Below are 23,910 nucleotides of genomic sequence, written 5' to 3'. Positions count from 1 at the left end.
ATGTAATTATCAAAGAAACAACAACCGGTTACATTTACTGATACGACGACCACAAAGCAATCAAAAACACAAATAACCCAATCGGCGATCAACAGGCTTCCCCATAAATCCCAGCCGAGCTGCTGGGGCTCAACAACACACATGCCACCACGCACACACAGAGGAACTTTACATCTAAAACTTGAAATGAACTTGAACTAACTTTACTGCTAAGGTTCTGTGATGCTAGCTAGTTTGGCTTCTCGGCTACCGTATACTAACTGGTCCGAAAGATACCAATACTGACGTAGGTCCAAGGGGGTAAGCTTCGCTTCAGAACTCAAACCTCCTATGGCGCCATTTTGATGCTACCAAACGATCACCCAACGTTACTATTCCATTGACTGCCATTCATTTTGACGTCACTTTGACAGCGAATAACTTTACATCTGAAGCGTTTAAAGACTTTTTTTGTCCATTGTTTATTTCTAAAGAAACACAACAATGTATAAAAGGCTCCATTACCTTGTATTTCACGTTACAGCTCTGTATCAGATGTTTTTATAAAAATAGGCTAATGATTATGTCATAACTGCGCGACTAACTGTGTCAGGGGAAATCTGATTGCACAAAATCTCTAATCTCTAATTTATGAAACACACTGGAATATATATATATATATATATTTATATATATATATATATATATATATATATATTTATATATATATATTTATAATATATTATATTTTATAAAAATATAATTTTCTGATTCTGACAATCTCTTGGCCAGCAGAGAAGGCCTTGCTGGCCCTGACGGCCCACCTCTGATGTAACACCTGCTGCCGGTCGCTGCACGAGCATGCCTCCATTTATCTACTTCTCAAAAAGAGAGGTCATGGAGGAATGCCATATATTAAACTGCTTAATAACTGGATATGGTTTATGGTCTTTCATGCAGTGTGTGATACTTTTCTTAGCCTGTTTTTGTCATCTGTATTGTATTTATTCTTTGCTTATATGCTATCTTCTCTGCCGGGATTTTTATTTCTGTGGAACTTTAACCCCATTAAATAAAGGGAAAAATAATCTAATAGTTGTGTTGCCTTGCAAATGTCACTAATAAGACAGAGCTTGTGCATGTAGCCTATCAGACTTATGCATAACATTTGACAAAATGCCAGACAATGCTCAACAGCTTACTGTAAGAACTAACCCCTGCTAAATTATATATATATATAAAAATGTATATATATAAATTTATAAAAATGTAGATATATACATTTATATATATATATATATATATATATATATATATATATATATATATATATATATATATATATAGGGACAATGACTAGGTTTGGACACACTTTCCCATTCACTTTAATGACTAAATTTTTGACTGGTACTGTATATATTTTCATTGGTGGAAGAAGTATTCAGATCCTTTACTTAAGTAAAAGTATTAATACCACACAGTAAACATACTCTGTTACAAGTAAAAGTCCTACATTGAAAATGTTACTTAAGTACAAGTATGTAAGTATTAACAGGAAATGTACTTACAGTATTAAAAGTAAAAGTAGTCAATGCAGAGAAATCCTCACATTTTAGAATCTGGAAATGATCAAAACTGTTCTGTCAATCAACTTAATGTTTAATCAGTTAATCATTTCAGCTGTACTTGTAGGCCGTTATTTTGTTGGGTAGTTTAATTTATAACAAAACATCGTATTACATGAGTTTTGTGTGCTAAAATCTTAATTTGTAAAGTAACTAGTAACTAAAGCTATCAGATTAATTTAGTGGAATCAAAATTACAATATTTCCCTCTAAAATGTAGCGGAGTAGAAGTAGAAAGTGGCATGAAAAGAAAAGCCTCAAGTAAAGTACAAGTGACTCAAATTTGTACTGAAGTACAGTACTTGAGTTACTTTGTTATTCCACCACTGTATATTTTAATGGATATTATAGTTCCTCTGTATCTTTCTCTCTGATCCCAGGTAAGAACTCAGACTCTCCGAATGCCTTTGAGGACCTGGCCCACTATGAATTTCTGGCCCAGTTGAGGAAGGCCTCTACCTCAACCAGTGTCTTGGACCAACTGAACCGCAATGGCACGGCAGCAGTTTATCACCTGGGCAGCAGACACGACGAGCTGCCACCTGCCATCTGGTCACCCGGAGCTCAGCACTGCTCACCTGAGGGAGCAGGTAGGCGGATGAGGGAACAGCTGCAATGATACTAAATAGAAAAAAAATCAACAAATCTCAAAATCACTGCTCGTGACCCAGGTAGTATGTTGTTAGAATGCTGAACCTCTCAGCTGCAGTTATATAGTTGTAATACAGCACACAACAGATTGTGTATGCTAATATTATTCTGAGAACATGCTTTTCACACATCATCTTATTGACCACTAATGGTCTCATTTACATGTCCATGTTCTAGCAATTCATGCATGTAATATGTTGCTTGTAGTTCAACATTTTATATCAAATATAATGTACCAGATTTATATAAAAGGTTGTATCATAGTCAAATAGTTTATTGAGTTGAATATCGCAATACAATATACAATAAATAACTGAAAAACATAGAAACATTAGGGTCGAACAATATCCCATACAATATACTGTCAACACAAATAGCTACAATTACAACACAGCCATGTGTCAGTATTTTCAGGCAGGTATTTAAGAGTTTCTTGTCTGTACCTATAAATAGTAAACAAAGCTCATTTAATATCTCGCTCAATACATGCTGGGATAGGCTCCAGCCTTCCGCAACCTTGAACAGGATAAGCGGTTAAGAAAATGGAAAAATGAATGGACATATTTAATAAATATGTGAACATTTCCATGGTCTGTTTAAAATGTCCCCTCTCTCTCTGGACTCTAGACACGGAGCGGAGCCAGCAGGCCTGTCCATTCTGCCACAGGATGTATCAGCGAGGAGCCTCTTTGAGGGACCACATCAAGTACTGTCAGGAGAGGGAGGGGGGCCACATGGTCTGTCCGCTCTGTGGATACACTGCCACCCTTAGGGCACAGATGGAGCGGCACCTGGCACTTCACAACCAAGTGCAGGACAAGGTGAGATACACGCAGACAGCAGAGAAACTTTTATAACTGCCGAATTATCAGAACTATATTCTGTGATATTTAGTGTTAAAAAGTCATTTGTTTGTAAATGTGTGTTGATAAAATCTTAAATTCGTCCCTAAATGTGTATCATAAAACTAACAAAAATGTCCTATCACCATAGAGTGTCATCACTTTGGATCAAGGCATTGAGACCAGGAAGTTCAAATGTCTGCAGTGTGGGAAAGCGTTCAAGTACAAACACCACCTCAAAGAGCATCTCCGCATCCACAGCGGTGAGACAAAATAACATCAAAACAGTTGTACTCACACCCATCAATTTGCTATTGTTTCCTCTGCATCACTAACCCTTACTTATTGTGCCAGTTTTATAGTATGAAATTATACATAATTTGATGTGTTGACAGGAAATAACTTAAAATAATCCACGACAGGACAAGATAATTGTGAAAAATGTTGAAGGTATTTTCAACCTACCCATATCCCGCGTGTCTGTCATCCTTTAGGTGAGAAACCTTACGAGTGCTCCAACTGCAAGAAACGTTTCTCTCATTCTGGCTCCTACAGCTCCCACTTAAGCAGCAAAAAGTGCCTGAGTGGTGGAGGAAGTGGAAACACAGGAGGAGCCAGTTGTGCATTTAATGGACATAGCCAAAGCTCCTACCACCACTCATTTCCAACATCTCCCTCTGCAGGCGTGGGGAGAAAAAGTACCGACAAGGGCTCTCCGTTGGCTTCACAGATCCAAGATCATACTGGGCCTCTACGTCGAATAGCAGAGGATCCTCACCAGCTTTCACTGCAGGACGCCGACCACAACCCCGCAGGCTTCGCCAGAGCGTCAGACTTGGCTCGGCTTTGGGACCCCTCGGCAGAGCTCTCTCTGAGGGCCAGTATACTAAAAGGGACCGCCCTGCTGCCTTATCTGCACTCTGGGACCAAGTTTGAACAGATGCTGCAGGAGATGCTTCACAGGGAGGTGAAGAAAGATGAGAATATGGACAGAGGAGGAGCAGCTGCAATGGAGGAAAGGAAGGTGATTTACAATGGAGGAGGGCCTGACAAGAAGGTGTCGTCTGACGGGAGAAGAGAGGCAGTGAGGTCAGGTGATGGGGAGAGAGGTGTGCTTGGGGTGACGTGTCGTTGGTGCTCCCAGCTTTTCCCCAACGTGGCGGTGCTCCTGCAGCATGAGCGATACCTCTGTAAAATGAACCGAGATGCAGTGGAGGTGCCTGAGGGTCTTCGCAGCAAAGACCACCCCTCGCCACCTTTATTCTTTCCCAGATCTGCTCTCCAAGCGGAGAACAGCAAACCGAGTGAGGTAACCAACGGGCTCTCTGTAAACAAGTCACCATTACAGAAGCCCAGCTGGCACTCTATACCGCAGCAGCTTTTGGTCGCAATGCACTCTCCCCCACAGCCCCACCATGATGCCCTGTCCCCACGAGCATACTGGTCTGTCCAGGAAAAGGGAAGTCCAAGGCAACTCATCAACCACTCCCCAGAGATGTCGTCACCTCGAGTCAGAAGAAGGGTTCCCTCTTCAGGATTTGGTTCTCCGGTCTGCATGGACCTCACCAGCTGTCCTCCTGAACTGACCTCCCCTCAGAACCAGACCAGCAGCCCTTGGTCTGCACAGAACGAGCCTCTGGACCTCTCCTTGCCCAAGCAGCTCTCAGACAACGAAGGGAGAAACAAAACTGTAAACGGAAACTCAGCCAAAGGAGAGAGGAGAGAGCACAGGACCCAGCAGCTTAGGAGACCAAGTCCAACTTCACATCTCCCCCTTCACCACCACCCGGTCTATAGTGGGGCCGGAGCTCCTATGTTTCCAGGTTCCTTATATAGTGGCTTTCCTATCTTCAACCAGTCTGGTTTAGGGCTTTCAGGACATGACGGCATCTCAGCGATTCCATTCAGCCAGCAAGCTAATAGCCCTGGGTTTCTCTCTCCTATGGCTTACATGATGGATGCAGACACAGAGGTGACGATGAAAAAGATCCACCAGGAGAGACAAGCTCTTATGGTGAGTAAGGCTTCTCTTTCAGGTTGGTTTTAAAGAATTATGTGTATTTACTGAAGAACAACCTCAAATTGCAGCAGAAGTAGCAACACAAATACAATAAAATATCAGATTATATTGTAAAGCACTGCTATGAGAATATGTAGAATTAGAATAATATAAATCTAAATAAGTCGTGATACACGTTTTCTCTGTAGGATGAGGTGTTAAGCCGTGGAGCTCTAGACTACCTCTCTCTTATGGATGAAGGACTGGAGGGAGAAGGAGGACCAGGGAGGAAAAGACTGAAGAAGACTGATGAGGGTCTTTACGCTTGTGACATTTGTGAAAAAACCTTTCAGAAGAGCAGCTCTCTGCTCCGACACAAATACGAGCACACAGGTTTGTAGCTTCTGCAAAAGCACTTTAGTTATGTGCCATGTCCAGTAGTTTATAGATTACTACAATATTTGTTAAAATGTTTAAAGGAATAGTTTGTTTCCCATTGTTTCCATGGACTCATGAATTCTTTGCCCTAAGATAAGCAATTTCTCTGTATTCATTACAGGTAAACGTCCTCACGAGTGCAAGATCTGCAAGAAGGCCTTCAAGCATAAGCACCATCTGATTGAGCACAGCCGGCTGCACTCTGGAGAGAAACCCTACCAATGTGACAAGTGTGGCAAACGCTTCTCTCACTCTGGCTCGTACTCCCAGCACATGAACCACCGCTACGCCTACTGCAGCAAAGACCAGGATCCAGACCAAGACCACGAGGAGATGCCTCTCACTCCAGTGGCAGGCGGCAATTTCGGGGGCCACCTCGCCAACGAGACCCCTCTGTCCATGGAGGATAGCCAAACCGCGCACTCCTTCCTCAGTGATTCCAGTCTGGATGGAGCTACAGAGGCCCTGAAGGAGGACGAAGAGGAGGAGGCTAAAGAGGCACGAGTTAGTGATGGTCATGTAGGAGAGGCACATGCGAGTTTGTCAGGGGCAGCAGAGGAGCTCGGAGGTAGCCCCATCCAAGGATCACCTACAGGGGAGAATGGAGTGCAAAATGGTTACGATGTGGAAAACCATATTGACACTGCAGAAAGACAATTCTGGGGCCGAGACACTGAGGACCAGAATGGAAACAAATGTGAACCGAGCCTGGATTTAACAGATTTACCCAGAATAAAAACTTAAGGTGACTTTAACAAGCCAAAACAATGCATATACTATATATATTAAGACTTTTGATAGACTTTTTCTCTCATATATACTGTGTATATATATATATATATATATATATATATATATATATATAGCTCCACTGATTTATTTTAAATTCATTTTTACAACATGAAAAAGAACAGCCAAAGCATAGATAGTCTTAAAGTGGATGAAGCCATACAAACAAAATATATGTGACAATACAAATTATAATATTTTATCATGCAAAATAGATTTGATGTACCTACAGTGTTTTTTGTTTGTTTTGTGTTTGTTTTGTGTTTTTAAAATCATTCTTTTTGTGTGCCAGGACAGCTGAAAAACATTTGGGTGACTCATCTGTGGTCATGTCACATATCCAGATGTGACATTGCAGAAATCTGACTTTTTATAAGCTTGCTGACTGTTGCACAACCCATGAAGAAGAGGCCTTTGTATTTTTATGTCCAGTATATAGTTTACTTTGTTTGAAATATTTCGACTGTTCACATAGATGCACACCAGTAAGTGGGTTATGAAACTAGGTCCCATAGGAAAGAATCCATTGGATGAATGGAAAGACTACTGTGCACTGTAACATGCCATCAAAGTTTAAATATTAGATGCAGCCATAACAATCAGAATCGCTTGTTGCTCAATTAGTATATTTATTCTTCCTCGTGCGAGTAACATTCAATATCCTGTGGTATTATTTCATACAAATCCTTACCTCTATTTTAAGAAATGAGCAATAACTTGCTAAAACGTTGTACATGAAAACACACACATGCAGCTATTACTTTGTCCCAAAGCCAGTGAAGGCTTGAGAATATATGGAAGCACTCCTTTTATCATTCATGCTGTGAAATCACAAGGTACAACCAGCTCATCTCTTCAGGTGAACTATGGTGCTCCGTGGCTTTGCCTAATCAGCAGTCTTTTTAGTAGTTTAGAGCAAGCAGTAAAAAGAGGAAGAACTGGAAGGTGATTGTTTATTTATTTTTTAAACAAAAAGCAGTGGACTGTACCTTTTTAATTGTATGCCTTCCCTGGGGACAGCCATTTCTGCATCTCTGTATGTTATTAAAGGGGGTTAAAGTGAAGTCAGTCTTTGGGGGAGCAATTACAACTTGCACTGTCTCACTGTTTGTGTAATAATCACACAGAGCTGCTTTGTTTTATTTTATGCTAAAATAGCTCCTATTTCTCGTAATAATTTACATGTGCTACAACCTATTTTTTCACACATTTGGGCTGTCTGTTGAGGTCTGGCAAGAGGGCCAAGACTCAGGACACATACATCAGCTTTTAACTTCCTCTTTTTGACTGCAGTGTAGTCAACGTGAAAAGTGCCTCAGATGTACTCAGACACTGTGAGTAATGCGACAAAGCCTTGGTACGACGAGATAAGACGGTGGTGCATGAGGTGTGACTAAGCTTGTAGCATTCATGCATACCGGGCGCAAAAGAATTCTTATACTGTGTGTGTGTGTGTGTGTGTGTGTGTGTGTGTGTGTGTGTGTGTGTGTGTGTGTGTGTGTGTGTGTTATCACCAAAGATATGCATATGTGACACCAACTGCCACCCTACTCGTGCGTAGTTCCTTACCTGTTATTTCTGGGACGGAAAATAGGCAAGAAATGGTTTACTTTCACTCAGCATCTGCACCCTTTTTTATATCAACCAGTGTTTCTTTTTTTTATCTTTTACTGGTACCCTTTGCAACTTTTGTAATAACTTTTTTATGTATGTTTTTTGCATGTTTGTGGATATTTGTAATAAAATTGTACATACTTTGTCAGGAGAATCTTGTATTTATCAATCTGTCTGTTTAAAAATCATCATCAATCAGCATTTTCTTTTGTTTTAATTGCTGTAGGCTTTACAACACTGTAAATGTAAGATTTAAGTGTAATCATTTCACGCCAATTTTCATTCAGTGGCTATGAAATAGGCTGAATTATTAAGTTCTTTCAAAAGAGAATTCAATTATCACTCAAACGTTTTGAAATGTCAGTGTTAAACACATAAAAAACATCTTTAAGCATAAGACAGTTCTGAAGCTCGGCTGTGGCCTGGTGACTTAGTTTCCCATCACAGTAAACCGTTTCCCTCACTGCTCATGATCGGCAGACTGCTTTGTTACACTAACTTTTTTTGTGTGGCTTTCTGTGTCCATTTGCATGATGATTCATCAGAGGTGGCTGCTTTGTGCCTGAGAACCTGCTGTGGATGTGGCTGGAGCATGCAGGGGCTGAGCAGCTCTGCTGCTATTTGATACACTGAGCTTTAGGTTAATGGTTGGTTGAGTAAACAATCGGCTAACCGTAACATTAACAAACATAACGGGTGACGTGGGTCAGATACTTTGGGGTGCCATGCATCAGCAGCATTTAGTCAACTGTAGCACCAACAATTGGTGATGTTATGATATTTTCTGATTGCTTGTCTGGTTTTGGGCCTGAACATGACTAAGATGACATTTAAATGAGAACTGCCTTGACTTATATTTGTGGTGTACAAAAATCACCACAGTCAACAGCATCAGCATCACTTGCAACAGTGCTGCAAGAGCCATCCACGAACAACAGGTTGCCAGCTTGGGTGCTGAGCATTTCAAAGTTTCGATTTCCCATATCAACGGAGCAACAGAACAAGCAGACCTGACTGTAAAGAATGAACACAGCTAGGGGTATTTCACTGGTGGGCAGAGAAACTGTTCTGCAACCATAGCAACAAGGTCAAGGCACCTGTGTTAGCCATGAGAGTGCAGACGTGTCTCTTCTCTTCTCAAACGAATTGTACACAAACAACTTCACATAAGACAAAGCCATTATATACAGTAACAAAAAGGCCTGTTGTTTGCCATGAGCCGTCACAGTTGTATCTCTTCCTGCAAGAATAAACTGTACAGATTTGTTAACATGCTGTAGATCTGCCCAAGCAAATTACGATAAAGTACACTTTCAAAAGTGGTTTGGAAATTTAAATCAGTTCTGAGAGTTAGTTGGATGAAAAACATGTTGAAAACATTTTAAAACCTTTTCATTCTCTTACTTCCACGACTTTTTAATAAATACTCACACAAACTCAAAAACGTTTTGTTTTAGTGTTGCAGCAAACAAAATAACTACCTACAGATGCAAAATGGTCAGGCGGTTACATTGCATCAGTCCATGCATCAACAATCTGATGATCTGATGATCTGAAACAAATTTCTCCAAAGTTCTGCAGCACTTCTGCTCTTCTGCCTGCACATTAGACTGTAAGACTGTAATTTTCATATGGATTGTTTTAAATTTATCGAGGAATATTCAGACTGCCTTTATAAATCGTGAAAAAAGAAAAAAACTGAAGAAATTAAAAAGGGCAGCAAAGTAATAGAGTTTGACTTTCACTGCCAACACACTGCTGATTAGGAGGGAGGGGTGTCTGTGTCTCCGACTAATTCTATTTTAGGGAGTGATTAACACCATCATACCAACTGAAATTAAACACATCACAGAGCTAGAGGCTACAGCGGTTTAATGCCACTGTGTTTTTATTAAAAGAAAAATCCCTTAAAATTTCAGAATTTGGAGAGAGAACAAAAGATACGGTTAAAATACTTGGTGAATAAATGTTTTGGAGGGTGTTAGATTTCTTTGGATATAATAAATGGTAACATTGAATGTAATGTGAGGAGGCTCTGGGACACCCGTCTGTCAATAGACCAGAAAAAAAACTGAGAAGCTGCAGTACTGACTGAGGGATAAATGTATAAACTGTGATGACTATGTGCATACATGCATTTGGATCGAATAAACAAGTGTGGTTGTCTACTGAAAGTTGAAAATATTTCTGTCAGTCAAATATAAGGACGACCTTGGACACACAATGATCAAAAGTTCAGATGACTCCCCATCAGTCAGCTACACATCATGGTAGCCCCTCCTCACACACTCACAATACTTGAAATAATAGCAACATAAAAATGAATAAATAAAGCTAATAAAATGTTGCAAAATCTGTGAGCTCTTCTCCTCCCCCTTGTCCCTCTTTTCTGCTCTTTTTTGTCTTTTGCCAAACCCACAGTCAATATAAAATTACCAAAGCCACAAAGTGAGAGAGTGAGAGGGTTTTTAGGGAAAATCCACATTTTTTGAACATATGCATTTCCAGTTCCCCTTTTGTTCGGTTATTAAAAGCAGCATTTGCACCAATCACAGAGGATAACTCCGCCCGCTGCGCCTCTGAGGCCCACATAACTCCACACACTTCTACTATCTCTCACGCAAACCCATCGCTCAGTACAAACAACCTGACGGACACACACTTTTTTTTTTTTTATTGCAGGAGAGTTACCAATCAGGTCCAAGCAATATTTTAACAACATACTGTTCATTTAAAAGCAAATATATCAGTCTGATTTCATTTGGCTAATATATATATTGTTTAAGTTACACACTGTATGCAAAGTGCTAACAATATTTCACATATTTACAACTTCATATATATATTTATTTTTACTTAATCTGAGGAGTTTGCACTAATAAAAATAGAAGACAGTTCCAAATTTGTCCAAAAGGTCCACACAAACACACTACAAAGTACAGAGGAACATTAGCTGCCCTGTTGGCACATCATCCCATCACTAAAACCGTGCTTTTATCTTTGAAGAGTTCCCCCGTTGAACTTTACATCGTCATTAAAACACTGTATAACTTCAGCAGGGATGCGGTCACATTTACATGCCCAGCCTGCTTCCTGCTTGTTTGCATATTTTACTGTATATCTTCTGCTTTCCACTGCAGGTGGGATATGTCCATCTTTGCCGCAAAAGGTGCTGGCGCATGAGTTTTCACAGTGAGATGGCTCTGCTAAGTTTTGTTTGAGTGCTACGTTAAGACACATCCTTCCTCACATTCCTTGATAAATAACTGATTAATACTCAGCTAGCTGGAGGAGATTTATCACGTTTATGGCTTTTGTATATCCTGATCTGAAATCTGAAACATCAAGGAAATGTGACAAAGGGGGCGTCCACTCCAGCAGTAAAGAACACAGAGGCTGCAATCCACATCTGCAGTCAAAGACACAAGTAGTGCAGCTAAAATTGGTTTGTTTTACTATTATTGTTTTAACATGGCTTTATATGGAGGCCAGATGTCATGATTAGCAGCTTTCTGTCCTGGTTCTTTTTACCCCATAATTATCTTTTGATGTGAAACCCATTTTACACCACATGAGTCAACAGGCAAAGAGGACAAACGCTGCACTACTCGTGCTTTCGTCTGATCTGGAGGAGCTTTTTGAATCCCCCCACCCTCTTCCTCCTCTGTCCATAAAGATCAAGAGGGCCCTCTTGTTCCAAAGATGTGGTCAAACTCGCTGAGGATGAGTTCCACCGCCTGGTTCTGGTAAACCATATTCACCGCCATGTTGCCGTTGTCCCGCTCTGGACGCATCAGGGTCGGACCGAACACAATGCCGATGTTCTGGGTGGTCATTCGGTTGTTGCCTGAATGCTCCAACACTCTGCAGAGAGATCAGACACAGAGAAGAAGAGCTAGGTTTAACAGTGAAAATATAAACAACAAAATAAAAAAAATAAAAAAAATGTCTCTGGACAACAGATTCTGAATTGTTGCAGCTTGTGGATTTTAATTTCTCATGTCATGTTAGCATGGTTCTAGGGATGGCAGTGTCAGTCAGCCCACCAACAAATATGTCAACTGTTGGACTGCTTGCCATGAAATTTTGCTTGGACTTTAATGGACTTCAGCTGATGTATCATAATAACTTTTTTTGTGATCCCCTGACATTTCCTCAAGCACCACCATGAAGTTGACATTTTAGGTTTTGAGTGAAATGTCCAAACAACTTCTGGATGGATTACCATGAAATTTGGTACACATATTCAGTTCCCCCCCCCCTCAGGATAAAATGTAATGTAATAACGGGTGATTTTTTCAGCCATCAAAGTCACATTTTTAATCTATCTAATTATTTGGTTTATGTCCAAATACATGCAAAACTAATGCCATTCCCATCAGCCTCAGCTGTACTTTGTGTTTAGTGTTAATTAGCAATGACGGTGAACATGGTAAACCTGCTAAACATCAGCATGTTAGCATTGTCATTGCGGGCATGTTAGCATGCTGATGTTAGCATGTAGTTCAAAGCACTATCATGCCTGAGCACAGCCTCGCAGACTTGGCTGTAGACTTGATTCTTGTTTGAATTCCTCTTTGGGACTGCAGACCTGCAGACACATAGATGGCTGCTAACTGCCCATATACACTGTAGCTTAATTCTTGCGGTCAGCATGACAGCTTTATACTTCTTACAAACTTTAGTTACAGAACAGTAACTAAAAGAATCAGCGTCTACCAGTGACATCTTGTTTTTGCATGCATGTTCATGTCCATGTATGTGCATTTTACAATCTAAATTTGTGCACATACAGTAATTGTCTAAATCCACCGCCTGTATCCACCTATGTTGGTGTGTCTGAGCGGGGGAGCGGCGCACACGCAGGAATGGGTTTAAGCCACAGCATGAGGCATTCTTCTAAAAATGCCATTCCCACCAAGCCACAGAAGCAGCCAGCAATTGCTCAAAACTTCCACATTAAAAAGAGAGGAGGAAAAGAGAGAGAGGAGATTGAAGAGAGAAAAAAAAGAGCGAGGGAGGGAGAGGGCGAAGAGAGAGAAAAGAGAGAGGTTCCAGTGGTGGCGGCGGTGGTGTTGGTATGCCTTCCAGCAGACGAACCACAAGGCTCCCATGGGACCTTTGAGGCAAGGAGGAGAGCGTGGGGGGAAGAAGGAGGAGGGAGGAAAAATGAGAAAGGGATGGAAAGAGGAGGAAGAGGGGAGGAAAAGGAAGGGGAGAAATCATAGAAGACAAAGAAGAGAATGAGGAGGAAGTAAAGGAAATGAAGGTAGCAAACGAGGAGGCGACGGGGCTGATTGAGCAGGGAGATAATAAATGAGAAACAGAGCGAGGGGGTAAAGGAATGACAGCGGGGAGAAAATGAGAGAAAGACACAGAGTTGACAAATTCATGGGGCCCACCACACCCTGGCACAAACATCGGCCTCAGAACACGAACACTCACCCCTGGAGTGGAAGGAAAAACCATAGGCGGTAAAAAACACACATTTTATGTACTGTAAAAGAAACTGGCTCGCAGAACATCGTACACCATTCATCTTCCTCCAACCTTTTCATCTTCAGAGGGACCCAAACTTAACAACAGTGTGATCCTGGTACAGCACTGGCATACTTTGAGAGCTGTGGCCAAAGAATCCCTGACAGAAAATGACTGAGAATGACAAGGAAACTACCCCATCTTGTGGTTAGATTTAAAAAGAAAAGTTGTGAGTAGGAGATTTTATTTTTCTACAAGGGCATCTGGTTCATTCCTTTGTGCCGAAATATCCAGAGGGAATATTCTGCGTTGTGAAATGTGCCAGTTTCAGGGCAGACAAATGACAGAGACAGCAGAGACAAAGACAAACACATCAGCAGAGATGTACCATAGGTGGTTTTATTCCCGCCCTCTCACCGTTTGAGATGGCGACACATGAACTGCAGCGTGTCATGGTTTGGAGGAGGCATGTTAAGCACCAGACACTTCAAACGGTCCACTTTGTCCATGTAGTCCGACATCTCTGCAACACAGAGCAAGAGACGTGCCAGATCACAAAAAAATGTCATCATTTGCATTCCAGTTCATGAACTTTATTAGCATCGGAAACTTGAATCACATCCACTAACTGATATCACGTGTAATCTATGAGCATTTTTTTTATTTATTTCTTCTTTGATGATTTAAAATTGAACCACATACAACACTGCATGGCAATAATTACAAAGGCCACATCCACGATCTAATCTGATGAAGCCGCGTGCAATTATCAACTATCACCACTGCTGTGATCAGCAGTGGTGATAGTTCCCTCTGCAGCAAAAAAGTCCCTTCATACCAATTCAATTCAATTCAATTTTATTTATGAAGAATGCATTTACGTGTCTTATCATTTCTTATTAATGTGCACGTTTTCTTACTGAATGTAATTGATTTATAATGCCTGTTTATCTACTGTTTTAGGATTAGTAAAATATATTATGATACATATCTGAATCACAGAAGGCCATGCAAATGAATTGATGAAGAATGCAGTAAAGGAAAAGTTTGGTGATATTCTTTTTTTTTTTCCAGTCAACAAATCCCAAGAAAAGATTAAAACCGTGATCAGTGAATTGATCCTAACAACTGCTATATGCAAGCCTGATTTGGTTTATTCCTAAATGCTACAGACCTACTTCTGTGTTTAAAACTCTTAAAAACAGCATTGAGCCTCAACTGCTGCACTGCATGACATGTTCCTCTATTATGATGCTATATGCTATATGCTATATATATATATATATATATATATATATATATATATATATATATATATATATATATATATATGATACTCACCAGAGCATTAAATGTCTATTAATCCACAGCTGAAAATAGTCCCTGGTAAATGCACTACTTTTTGAGCAAATAAACTATATTCGTGGCTTGTCTTTGACAATAGGGAAAGACATACTGCCACAAACAGGATAGGGAAGTGGTAAAGCAGTGAAAGATGAACACACTGTTAGTTTTGGTCTTTTAATGTCATTTGTTGACAAGAAGAAAAATATAGAATAACACATATGAGTTGAGGATTATGGGAGTTATATGAAAAAATGCAGCTAACCTGCGAGGATTTATACGGTCAGGAGTTTTATGCAGTACAACCCTCACTTCATTTGAATTCAATACTGCCCAATACATTTTAGTTTTGACAGTATGTAATTATTCTTCTCTCGCCTTGGAAACTCATGTAATTTTCTTTTTGGGAAGCACCATTTTATATTTTACTGGGTCCATGTACATTTCATGATATATGTAGCATTTCACTTTCTAGAGGTGGAAGAAAATGCTGTAAATACAGAATATTCTATAATGATGAAAATGACTTTCACCACAGCTTGACAAAGTGTGAAAGCACCCAAGTACAGAGGGGTTGAACTCTCTAACCCAGACTGTCTTGGTTTTGACTCATTAAAACCACATCAGTGTTGTGAGTATTCGAAATAAAAGCACAACAGAGGAAAAACAATAAAGTGAGATTATAAAGTGACCAATGCCCACGTCCTGCAGGTTAAAAGACTTCATGTATTTGCAACTTGCTCACTTTGACTCCGGCCAGTACCTTTTATGCATTATATCCCCCCTTTCTGTCTTTCTCCTTTGTCTATATGCTTTCTACAACAAAGAATCAAATTAAAAAAACCTGTCCACTAAAAAGGTCTCACCTCAATTATAAAGGTTCTTTTAAATAGGAATTTTGTTTCTATTTCATACAAACTTTGTTAACAGATAACTGAAAAGGTTCTTTAATCTCTACCTTACGATTGATCAAAGATGAGTGCCATTCTGTGTAAAGTGACACTCCCAATGAAGGGGGGAAGGTACATACAGTATATAAAAAATTAACTGGGGCTGAAGCTGGTCACTCACTAACTGTCTCCACGATGTCGGTGAAGAAGCCGAAGGGCACCAGGGGCTCAGGAAGCTCGCGAAAGAAAAGTTTCAAAGCTCCTGTGATGACATGAACGTCCTCCCAATCACTCTCGTCCAAATTCAGCTTCTCCTCTGAGAGACAGGGAGGGAGGAGGAGGGGGGGAGAAATTCAGACAAACAGGGATCAGAGGAAGTGAACAAAAGGCAAGGCAATGTGAAAGAGAGAGACAAAGAGTTAGTGTGGAGTTACAGTCACAGTATCGTTTAGTAAACAACATCAGCAGAACCTAGTGTGAATTAATGTCAGTTCTGAGGCGTAACATGACGGCTTGTAGCTGCAGGAGGGAGATAGAAATGGTCTGTGAAAGTCAGAGAAGACACAGAAGCACAAACACATGTAAAGCAAATAAAATCCAGGCCTAACCAATGCTTCTCAGATTGCATCATGAGAACCAAAGGGAAGAAAATAAAGAGCTTTAATTCAAGTTCAATGTTTAGGATACATAAATTAGTATCTAATGATGATAAACATTAGTTAGTGTTAGGTATTGCAGTGGGATTAGAGCACTTCACAGTACACAAGCTGCAGCTGATTCTCCGTTTCGTCCACTTGGTGGCAGCCATGCACCGCGTGAGACGTCGCTGTACAACCTGCTGCGTGTTATTACATCAGAAAAGTTAAAGCAGAAAAGCCTAAAGGGACACACATACATTAAGCACATGGTAGCACAACCAGCAGACAGCTCAGTGCACGTCTGCGCTGCATCTCAGCTCTGCGTGCCAGTCTGTGTGTGGGGAGTGTTTGAATGAGGTGTTCACATTATGCAACACATGATACACAATAACAAGCAGGCTGAGTAACGCATGAAAGCGGCTGTTTTTCCCCCGTCAGTCTGAATCTACCTTGTACCAACTCCGCCGGGAACATGTAACGGCCGTCTGTAGTCACCGCTCGCTCTGCAAAAACCAACAGTTACTCAGTGGGCATCCCTCCGCGTCCACTTTATCAAAAGGATGTCATGTAGTGGGAGTGAGACAATCAGGTTTCAAGCAGGACGTACAGTAGGTGTGTGATGTGGTTATACAATTTCATATGTAATCAGAATGAACAAACAGCATCATCCCTTGCAGATTTCATTCATTGTCAGAGACCAAATGAATTAGCATTAATCATCGAAGCAGATCACTTTTCCCCTCCTCCCCTTCATTCTCACCGTGGTCCACCAGGAAGCGTAGTTTCTGAATCACAGCCAGGTTCCCTGACACTCTGTAGATGCCATCAGTGTCCAGTCCTGCAACATAGCGCACAGAGCTGGTGAGATCACTGGTGTGCCTGGGCATCTATTCATATTATTAGTATCAAAACCAAACTGACACATTTTCCATGATCTAAAACTTGACTTCACGAGTGTACGATAAAAAATAGGGGTGGGACAAAATTATTAAAAATGGATTCTTTTCCCCAGAATCTATTTTTTAAATTTTTTTTTTTACCAATGATTCACCTAAATATTTTCTGTTTATACGGTACCGCAGACGGCGACTACATCATAACCGCTTCCAGCAAAACAGACCGAAAGCAGAAAATGCAGATAATACATGTTATGTACCTCTTTACAAATTAAATAAATGTTAGACTGACTGATGTGCATTCTTTTAAGAAAACAATTAGTTTTTAGAAATGTCTCACGATATATTGTCTCTAGAAGATTATTATTCAACTTTTGTTTTTGTTAAAGAAGGAAAAGAAAATGGCAAAACCCAATACTATCGAATCGCAATACTTCTAGAATTGCAATAAATGAAAATCGCAATACAAATCAAATCGGCACCTATGTATCGTGAAAGAATTAATTTGGGGCAAAAGCATATAGCCCTAATAAAAAATATCTTTCCTCAGATTTAATGCAGTCAGAGCTGATATAATGGTTTTGTTTTTGTCCACATTAATAATTTAGTGTGCCTGGGAAGTTTGTTATGTTGCACAAGTGCCTAAAAGCGTCAAACAAAAGCACATTTTAACACTTTTAGACATTTTGCATGATCAATGACAATGAGTACTTCCTCTCAACATGTCATGGCGTTATGCTTGATGAAGTGCAAACAAAGTTTTGTTATGACATTGAGTTTCTGCTTTTTCCACACTGGTTTTAATGTCAGATGTAGAACAAGTTATGCCTTAACATCCTCAATTGATGATATTCTATATATATTTTTTATTACTGTCAGCAAATCCTGTGTAGAGATCAAAACCATGGTCAAGTCAGAACAAGTCCAGCTTTTGTGATACATTGATTATCAGAGTTTTGAGTTTAAAATCCACAGCTTCACAGTCACAAGGATCCACTGACTGAGATGTAATGTCTCATGGTACTTCTATAAAACATACAGCATTCATTTAGCCACGTGGGAAAAATCATATATTTGGTCATTGGTCAAATAAAGTTCATATTATCTGTATGGGCTGAAATCACAAATGTGTCTTTTATAATAAGAGCTGAAATGGTTAGTCAACTAATCAAATAGTTGATTGACAGAAAATAAATCTGCATCAATTTTCACAATCAATAAATCAAATAAATGTTGCTTCTTAAATGTGAATATTTGCAGGTTTGTTGGTCTCTGTGATGGCAGATTTGATATCTTTGGGTTTTGAACTCTTGGTCAGACAAAATAAGCAACAAGAACACATCACCCAAGGTACTGGGCAGTTTTTGGGCAGTCACTATTTTCTGATATTTTATAGAACAGACATTTTAATCAAGAAAATAAGCAGCAGAATTACCAATTATGAAAACAATGAAAGATAAATATATAAATATATATATATATATATATATATATATGAACATTTAACAGGAGAAGGGATCTATCTTCCAGGACACACAAAAATGCTTGATGAAAAAATCTACTGCAATCATTACCTCTACATGTTTTCAGTTCAGTTTGTCGGTTTGTTTGTTTGTCTGTCAGCAGGATTACGGAAAAACTACTGGCCTGATTTCATGAAAAACCTGGTGAAAGGGTGTCATAGGCCAAGGAAGACCCCATAACATTTTGGAGCGGATCCGAATCACGATGCACAAATGAATTTTCACTTTCGTTAACATTGCAAGAGAGGGCATTTGTGCTGCATTCATGTGGTGTCGAAATAATCTAAAGAATGAGTTCCCGACTGGGAAAATTCACACTGCATTGACAATGAGAAATAGGGCATGCCTTGGCAGAGGTCTGCACTCTCCTAGTTATACTGTAACTATGAGAAGTATCAAAAATAATTCATCTCTCTTTTTCCGGAAGCTACTTTGTCCGTGATCCGTCACGACCTTAAATGTAAACATCTCAATCCAAAACTGCTCCCTAGAAATATTTAATTCATCAAAACCAGGTTTTTAAAGCCTTTGTGGTCAAAACACTGATTCTTTTTTTATTTTTTTATTGTGTATTACATTTTTATTTGCAGCACTGTTTCTAAACAGTTTCCAAACAACTCCATTTTCTCTCATTTAGATCTCTCTCCGGCTGGCAGCTGTCACAACTTCCTCTCTGTGCGTTTTTAGTTGTCTCTCTGTTGGGGCAATCACAAACATTTTTTAGTAAATGTTTGTTAAGTGATTTATGTCACTGAGCTGAACAGAAGGTGCACAACTGCTGTCAAGTGACTGACGCTCAAAACAGAATTGAGGAGTGTTTTCTCATGTCTCCTTTTAGTTTAGTTTAGAATTAGAATTTAGTTTAGGGAGTTTGGAATCACAAAAGAAGGAGCGGGTGTGTGTTTACAGTGTTTGTACCTCTCTTCTCCACGGCGTTAGTACAAAGTCTGACGAAGCGAGGGACGGTGCTCTTCTCTCTCTCGCAGAGCATCTCCAGACGACAGCCAAACACCTGATCTGAAGGGTGATGACAGACACACAAACACAAACTTTTTATGTCTGTTCAGAAGACAACTGTGCCAAGACATGATGTAAGAGCTACAAGCTCAAGTAAATCGAGATACATTTATTGTTCACTATGGAATGAAACCTCCATGTTCCCAACAGCTCACCCTTGATTATGCAATGCAACTCATGTACTATACCATATATACCATAGGGTGAAAACAAATCATATGCATCCCTTCACTCCAGAGTATGCCACTATTGTACTGCCGTATGATCACATTGTGTTATCTCTGATAAGGACTGTGATGAACACTGTGAATGTAAAAATGTCATCAAATAATCAATCCGTTTAACCATAATAATCACACTTTGAAAGTAGTTGTGAGTCATTATTTTCTCAATCTATAGATGCTTCAATTTATCTGAAATTCTTCTTCAGTTCTAATATAATGCAGACATTGTCATGTTACGCCTCCTAGTGGAGGAGGATGTAGTTGAGGTTACACATCCCATCAAAGCTTTAAAGGAGCATTAGCTTTTCAATGCTGACCAAATAATTGTTCTATCTTTGTTCAAATTATGAGGTGCTGGTGGGATCGCTGAACATGTAAATGTTTGAGTCTGGCCGAGTATATTTGCTGCATGTCTTTCTTTCTCTCTTTCTGTCACCTTGCTACTGCTCGCTATGAAATAAAGGCAAAAACAATGGCAGAAAAAATACTTAAAAAAATGAAAGCTTTTTTTATTTAGAATGTGGACAAGAAACCCCAAGCAACAAGTGTGTTAAAGATGTTATAAAACAAGTTTTATAAAAGAGTTTATGTTCGTTTCTAGAACATTTTACCTTCTTCTTTTTCACTGTAGTAATACGCTATATCTTGCCATTTAGAGCACATTCAATTTTGTATTCTTTTTCAGGATGCTGCTTTGTCTAAAAGCTATAAAAGTCAAGTCTTACAGAAGTTCTTGTAGCTGAATGCTAACACAAAAGGATTTAATCTTAAAGAGTAATATAAAAGAGTTATCAAAATAAGGAACAGCTTTGAAAAAAATACTCATTATAGAGGAAGTGTTATAGAAGTGTTGTAAAAGAGTTCACACATCTGTGACAAATTAAAGGAAAAACCAACAAGCTGCTGGGCCACCATGACTCAATGGTTCCAATGGTCCTTGGCATATACGTAGTCTCTGAACTCTACTGAAGGAATGAACAGAATCATTTAAAAAAATAGTCCCTCATTTGGCACTGCTGATGGTGGCGGAGAGCGTTGTCTGACAAATTTCCCATAAATGTTTAATTGGGTTGAGATCTGATGGCCATAACATATCATTTTGACTCTGATAGGATTTTTATTCTCAAACCATTCAGTGACCCCTGAATGGAAGCATCTGCATTCATTGGGTTTCTCCATTAATTTAGGTTTAATTTGTCATCATTGGTGTCCTAATTTGCTTAGAATATCAAAAAAGACAAAAGGATCCTTTCAGCTTTCAAGGGGAGACACTATGGGTGAATAGGGTAAACAAATTAACTAATACTTATCACCATGAAACTTCCCCAGTTGAATACTTATATTAAGAAAATTATTTTGTGTATTACAAGTGTCTGCAATGTTATGTTTAAATATGCAAATTAGTCATTATTTAATTTAATATGATCTAATTTGCATACCTTTCCAGAACAGAAATCTAAACATTGGATAAAGCCAGGTTCAGAATTTTTGTTTCATTTTGTTGAAATATAAGAGTCAAAGGTTTTTACAGAGGGCATTTTGAAAATCTCTTTTTAATCACTCCATAAATCAGAAAATACTGCCAAAAGCCATTAAAAAATTCCATTTCACCATGTTTTTAGGGATAACATGTTAATATAAATCTGGCTATGAATGATATTTGAACTAACCCCTCTTTAAAAACCTTTAGAATATAGATAGGCATGAAAATGCAAAGCTCAGTTTATATAAATGCTACTGAAGAGAGAGTATGAGAAAAACCTTAAAGATAATATATTGTAAAGATACATACAAAACACTACAGGTGAATACGGTAACATTGAGACAATTATCTAATGCTTACTTTTGGTAAATTTAGGAGAAATCTAATGACGCAAATAGACAGATTGTAGTAAAATGAAAACTACTAACAATAAACATCTTCCACTAGTCATGTTGTGGAAGTAAAATAGCCCCAAAATATCAAAATTGACCAGTGCATGAAAACACAATGTTTTGGAAAGATCCAAGATGTTATAATAGTGTTGTAAAAGCAGTGTAAAAAAACTTTCATTTTGGAGAAGCTCTTACTAAACAGGCAAGGAGGATTGCGATGCATATTCACTCGGGGATGTGGCATCACCGCAGGGTGAATGCTGAGATTTCCTGCCAGCCATCACAACTGTGATGCAGCTCAGCTAAACAGCAATTAAAGATACTTGCGTAAAACTGCACAAAGAAATCTCACCTTTAATGAGCCCTTTCTCCTGCAGCGCCTGCAGAGGAGGTCTCTTTAGGATCAGCTTCTTCAGCCGGGTCTTCACTCTCTTCCTCTCTGTGTTCTCCAGGTTGGATGACGAGCGAGGGACTGCAGAGGTGGGAAAGGAGGAGGTGAAGGAGGAGGAAGAGAAGGAGGAAGAGGAGGTCAGCGCGGATCGTTGGGCTGCAGCTGGGCAGGAGAGCAGATGAGATGGAATGGTGGTGAGGATGAAAAGCGGGAGGGCCGGGCGACGGCGAAGGTGAGACAGGACTGACGGGGGGATTATTTGCCACGGGGGCCGCGTGAAAATATAAGTAGGCTGGATGGAGGAGAGAATGGAGGAAAGGATTGAGGGATGTAAGAAGCCTGTGTGGAAGTTTAGAAAGAAGAAAGAGTGATGATGATGGAGCGAGAGTAAACTGAGGTGGAGACTGGGAGGTTGTGTGAAGGAAGGAAGTCAGAGTGGAGCGATGAGAGGCATCGTGTTGTGACGACTTACGCGACATTCTCCTGTCATCCTCATCCCCGCTGTGTTCCAGCATCTCCACGCTGCCCGCTCGCCTCAGAGAGTACTGCAGGACGTTGTCTAACGGGTTTTCGCGGTCCTGGAAGGCAGGCAGAGTGAAATAGCGCTCATTGTGTCAACTGCATTACCACATACTGTTCAAAGTGGCTTCTCAGAAGTCCAACAGAGAAACATTTACACACCAACAGTGAAACTTATTTAAGGAAAAACAATGCTTTAACCTAGAGCAGGGGTCTTCAACGTTTTTTAGGCCGGGGACCCATAAGCTGAAAGAGAGACTGAGTAGGGACTCCCTACTGCATATATTCTATACAATTGAGTTGCATATTAAAATGGGCCAAATGGATAAAAATAAATGGATATTATTTTATGTTTTAATGTTAAAACATACATGTGGAAGTCACAGAGACTCCTTAAGCTTAACTGTATGGCTACCATAGTGGCTACCTTACCTATAGTACCCTTTACTATAAGCTAATCTTTAATGTGTAAATACTTATTTTTTTTAAAAAATAGGCCAATTTATCTTTGCTGTTAAAATGTTGGATATATATTAATGTATATTTTCAGACATATTTAAAAATAAATAAAAATAAAAACTTGTAAAATGTTAACATAATTTGGCGGCGCCCTGAAAGTTTATCTCACAGTGGAACACAAAGAGCAAGACAGGAAGGAGTTAAGGATGTGTGTTTAAAGTTCAGTAAAAGGCAGCGGTGAACATAAACCTTATATACTGAGGGCCCTATCTTGCACTCAGCGCAATTGCCTTTGTACACCGACGCATGTATCATTCCTATTTTGCACCCCACGCACAGCGGACTTTTCCCTCCACAGACGCACGTCGGTAAATTAGGGAATGTATTTGCGCACCAGGGGGCGGTTCAGCGAAAAGAGGAGGCGTGTTCCGGCGCAAACGTTACGTGGTACTATTTTGCAGTTTCAGAAAACAATTCCGCCACTGACCAGGAAAAACCTAGTCTAAAGTCAGTAGCGCTAGTCTAAAGTCAGTAGCGCGTTATTCAGATGCTATTTTAGAGACGAATGCTTGGCCATAATGTAGCGTGTGCACAACGCGCATACACTTCTCTCATCTACAGCAGTTCACATTTTTGAAAACCATACATAATTACAAAGAAATATATAAAGAAAGAGATATTACTGAAAATGCGCTTCATGTGTTTGGATAGATCAGGAG

General features: G+C 39.7%; 2 protein-coding genes across 8 annotated transcripts in view; one reads left to right on the top strand and one right to left on the bottom strand.

Moving 5' to 3' along the window:
- The window catches only part of LOC120556735 (zinc finger E-box-binding homeobox 2-like), a 29,254-nt gene extending 21,171 nt beyond the window's left edge, over positions 1-8,083 (top strand). The window contains exons 3-9 of the mRNA XM_039796447.1: positions 1,985-2,194; positions 2,883-3,076; positions 3,249-3,360; positions 3,592-5,111; positions 5,306-5,489; positions 5,656-6,279; positions 6,616-8,083. Of these exons, the coding sequence (XP_039652381.1) occupies positions 1,985-2,194; positions 2,883-3,076; positions 3,249-3,360; positions 3,592-5,111; positions 5,306-5,489; positions 5,656-6,278 (2,843 nt within the window). The 3' untranslated portion in view covers position 6,279; positions 6,616-8,083. The remainder of the gene's footprint in view (positions 1-1,984; positions 2,195-2,882; positions 3,077-3,248; positions 3,361-3,591; positions 5,112-5,305; positions 5,490-5,655; positions 6,280-6,615) is intronic.
- Positions 8,084-10,596: 2,513 nt separating this feature from the next.
- arhgap9 (Rho GTPase activating protein 9) overlaps positions 10,597-23,910 on the bottom strand; it is a 47,276-nt gene continuing 33,962 nt past the window's right edge. For 4 of the 7 annotated variants that reach the window (XM_039796722.1, XM_039796721.1, XM_039796723.1 and 1 more), the window contains 8 exons: positions 22,686-22,791; positions 22,175-22,375; positions 19,625-19,723; positions 17,048-17,125; positions 16,737-16,790; positions 15,831-15,965; positions 13,833-13,938; positions 10,597-11,801 (listed from right to left, as the gene is read on the bottom strand). In XM_039796722.1, the coding sequence (XP_039652656.1) occupies positions 11,615-11,801; positions 13,833-13,938; positions 15,831-15,965; positions 16,737-16,790; positions 17,048-17,125; positions 19,625-19,723; positions 22,175-22,375; positions 22,686-22,791 (966 nt within the window). In that variant the 3' untranslated portion in view covers positions 10,597-11,614. The remainder of the gene's footprint in view (positions 11,802-13,832; positions 13,939-15,830; positions 15,966-16,736; positions 16,791-17,047; positions 17,126-19,624; positions 19,724-22,174; positions 22,376-22,685; positions 22,792-23,910) is intronic. The other 3 variants (XM_039796725.1, XM_039796724.1, XM_039796727.1) reach the window with 3 other exon arrangements.

This window comes from Perca fluviatilis, chromosome 4, assembly GCF_010015445.1.
Source record: "Perca fluviatilis chromosome 4, GENO_Pfluv_1.0, whole genome shotgun sequence".
In the NCBI taxonomy this organism is placed as follows: Eukaryota; Metazoa; Chordata; class Actinopteri; order Perciformes; family Percidae; genus Perca; species Perca fluviatilis.
Note: the sequence above shows the minus strand (reverse complement) of the source record. Positions and strands in the feature narration are given on the sequence as shown.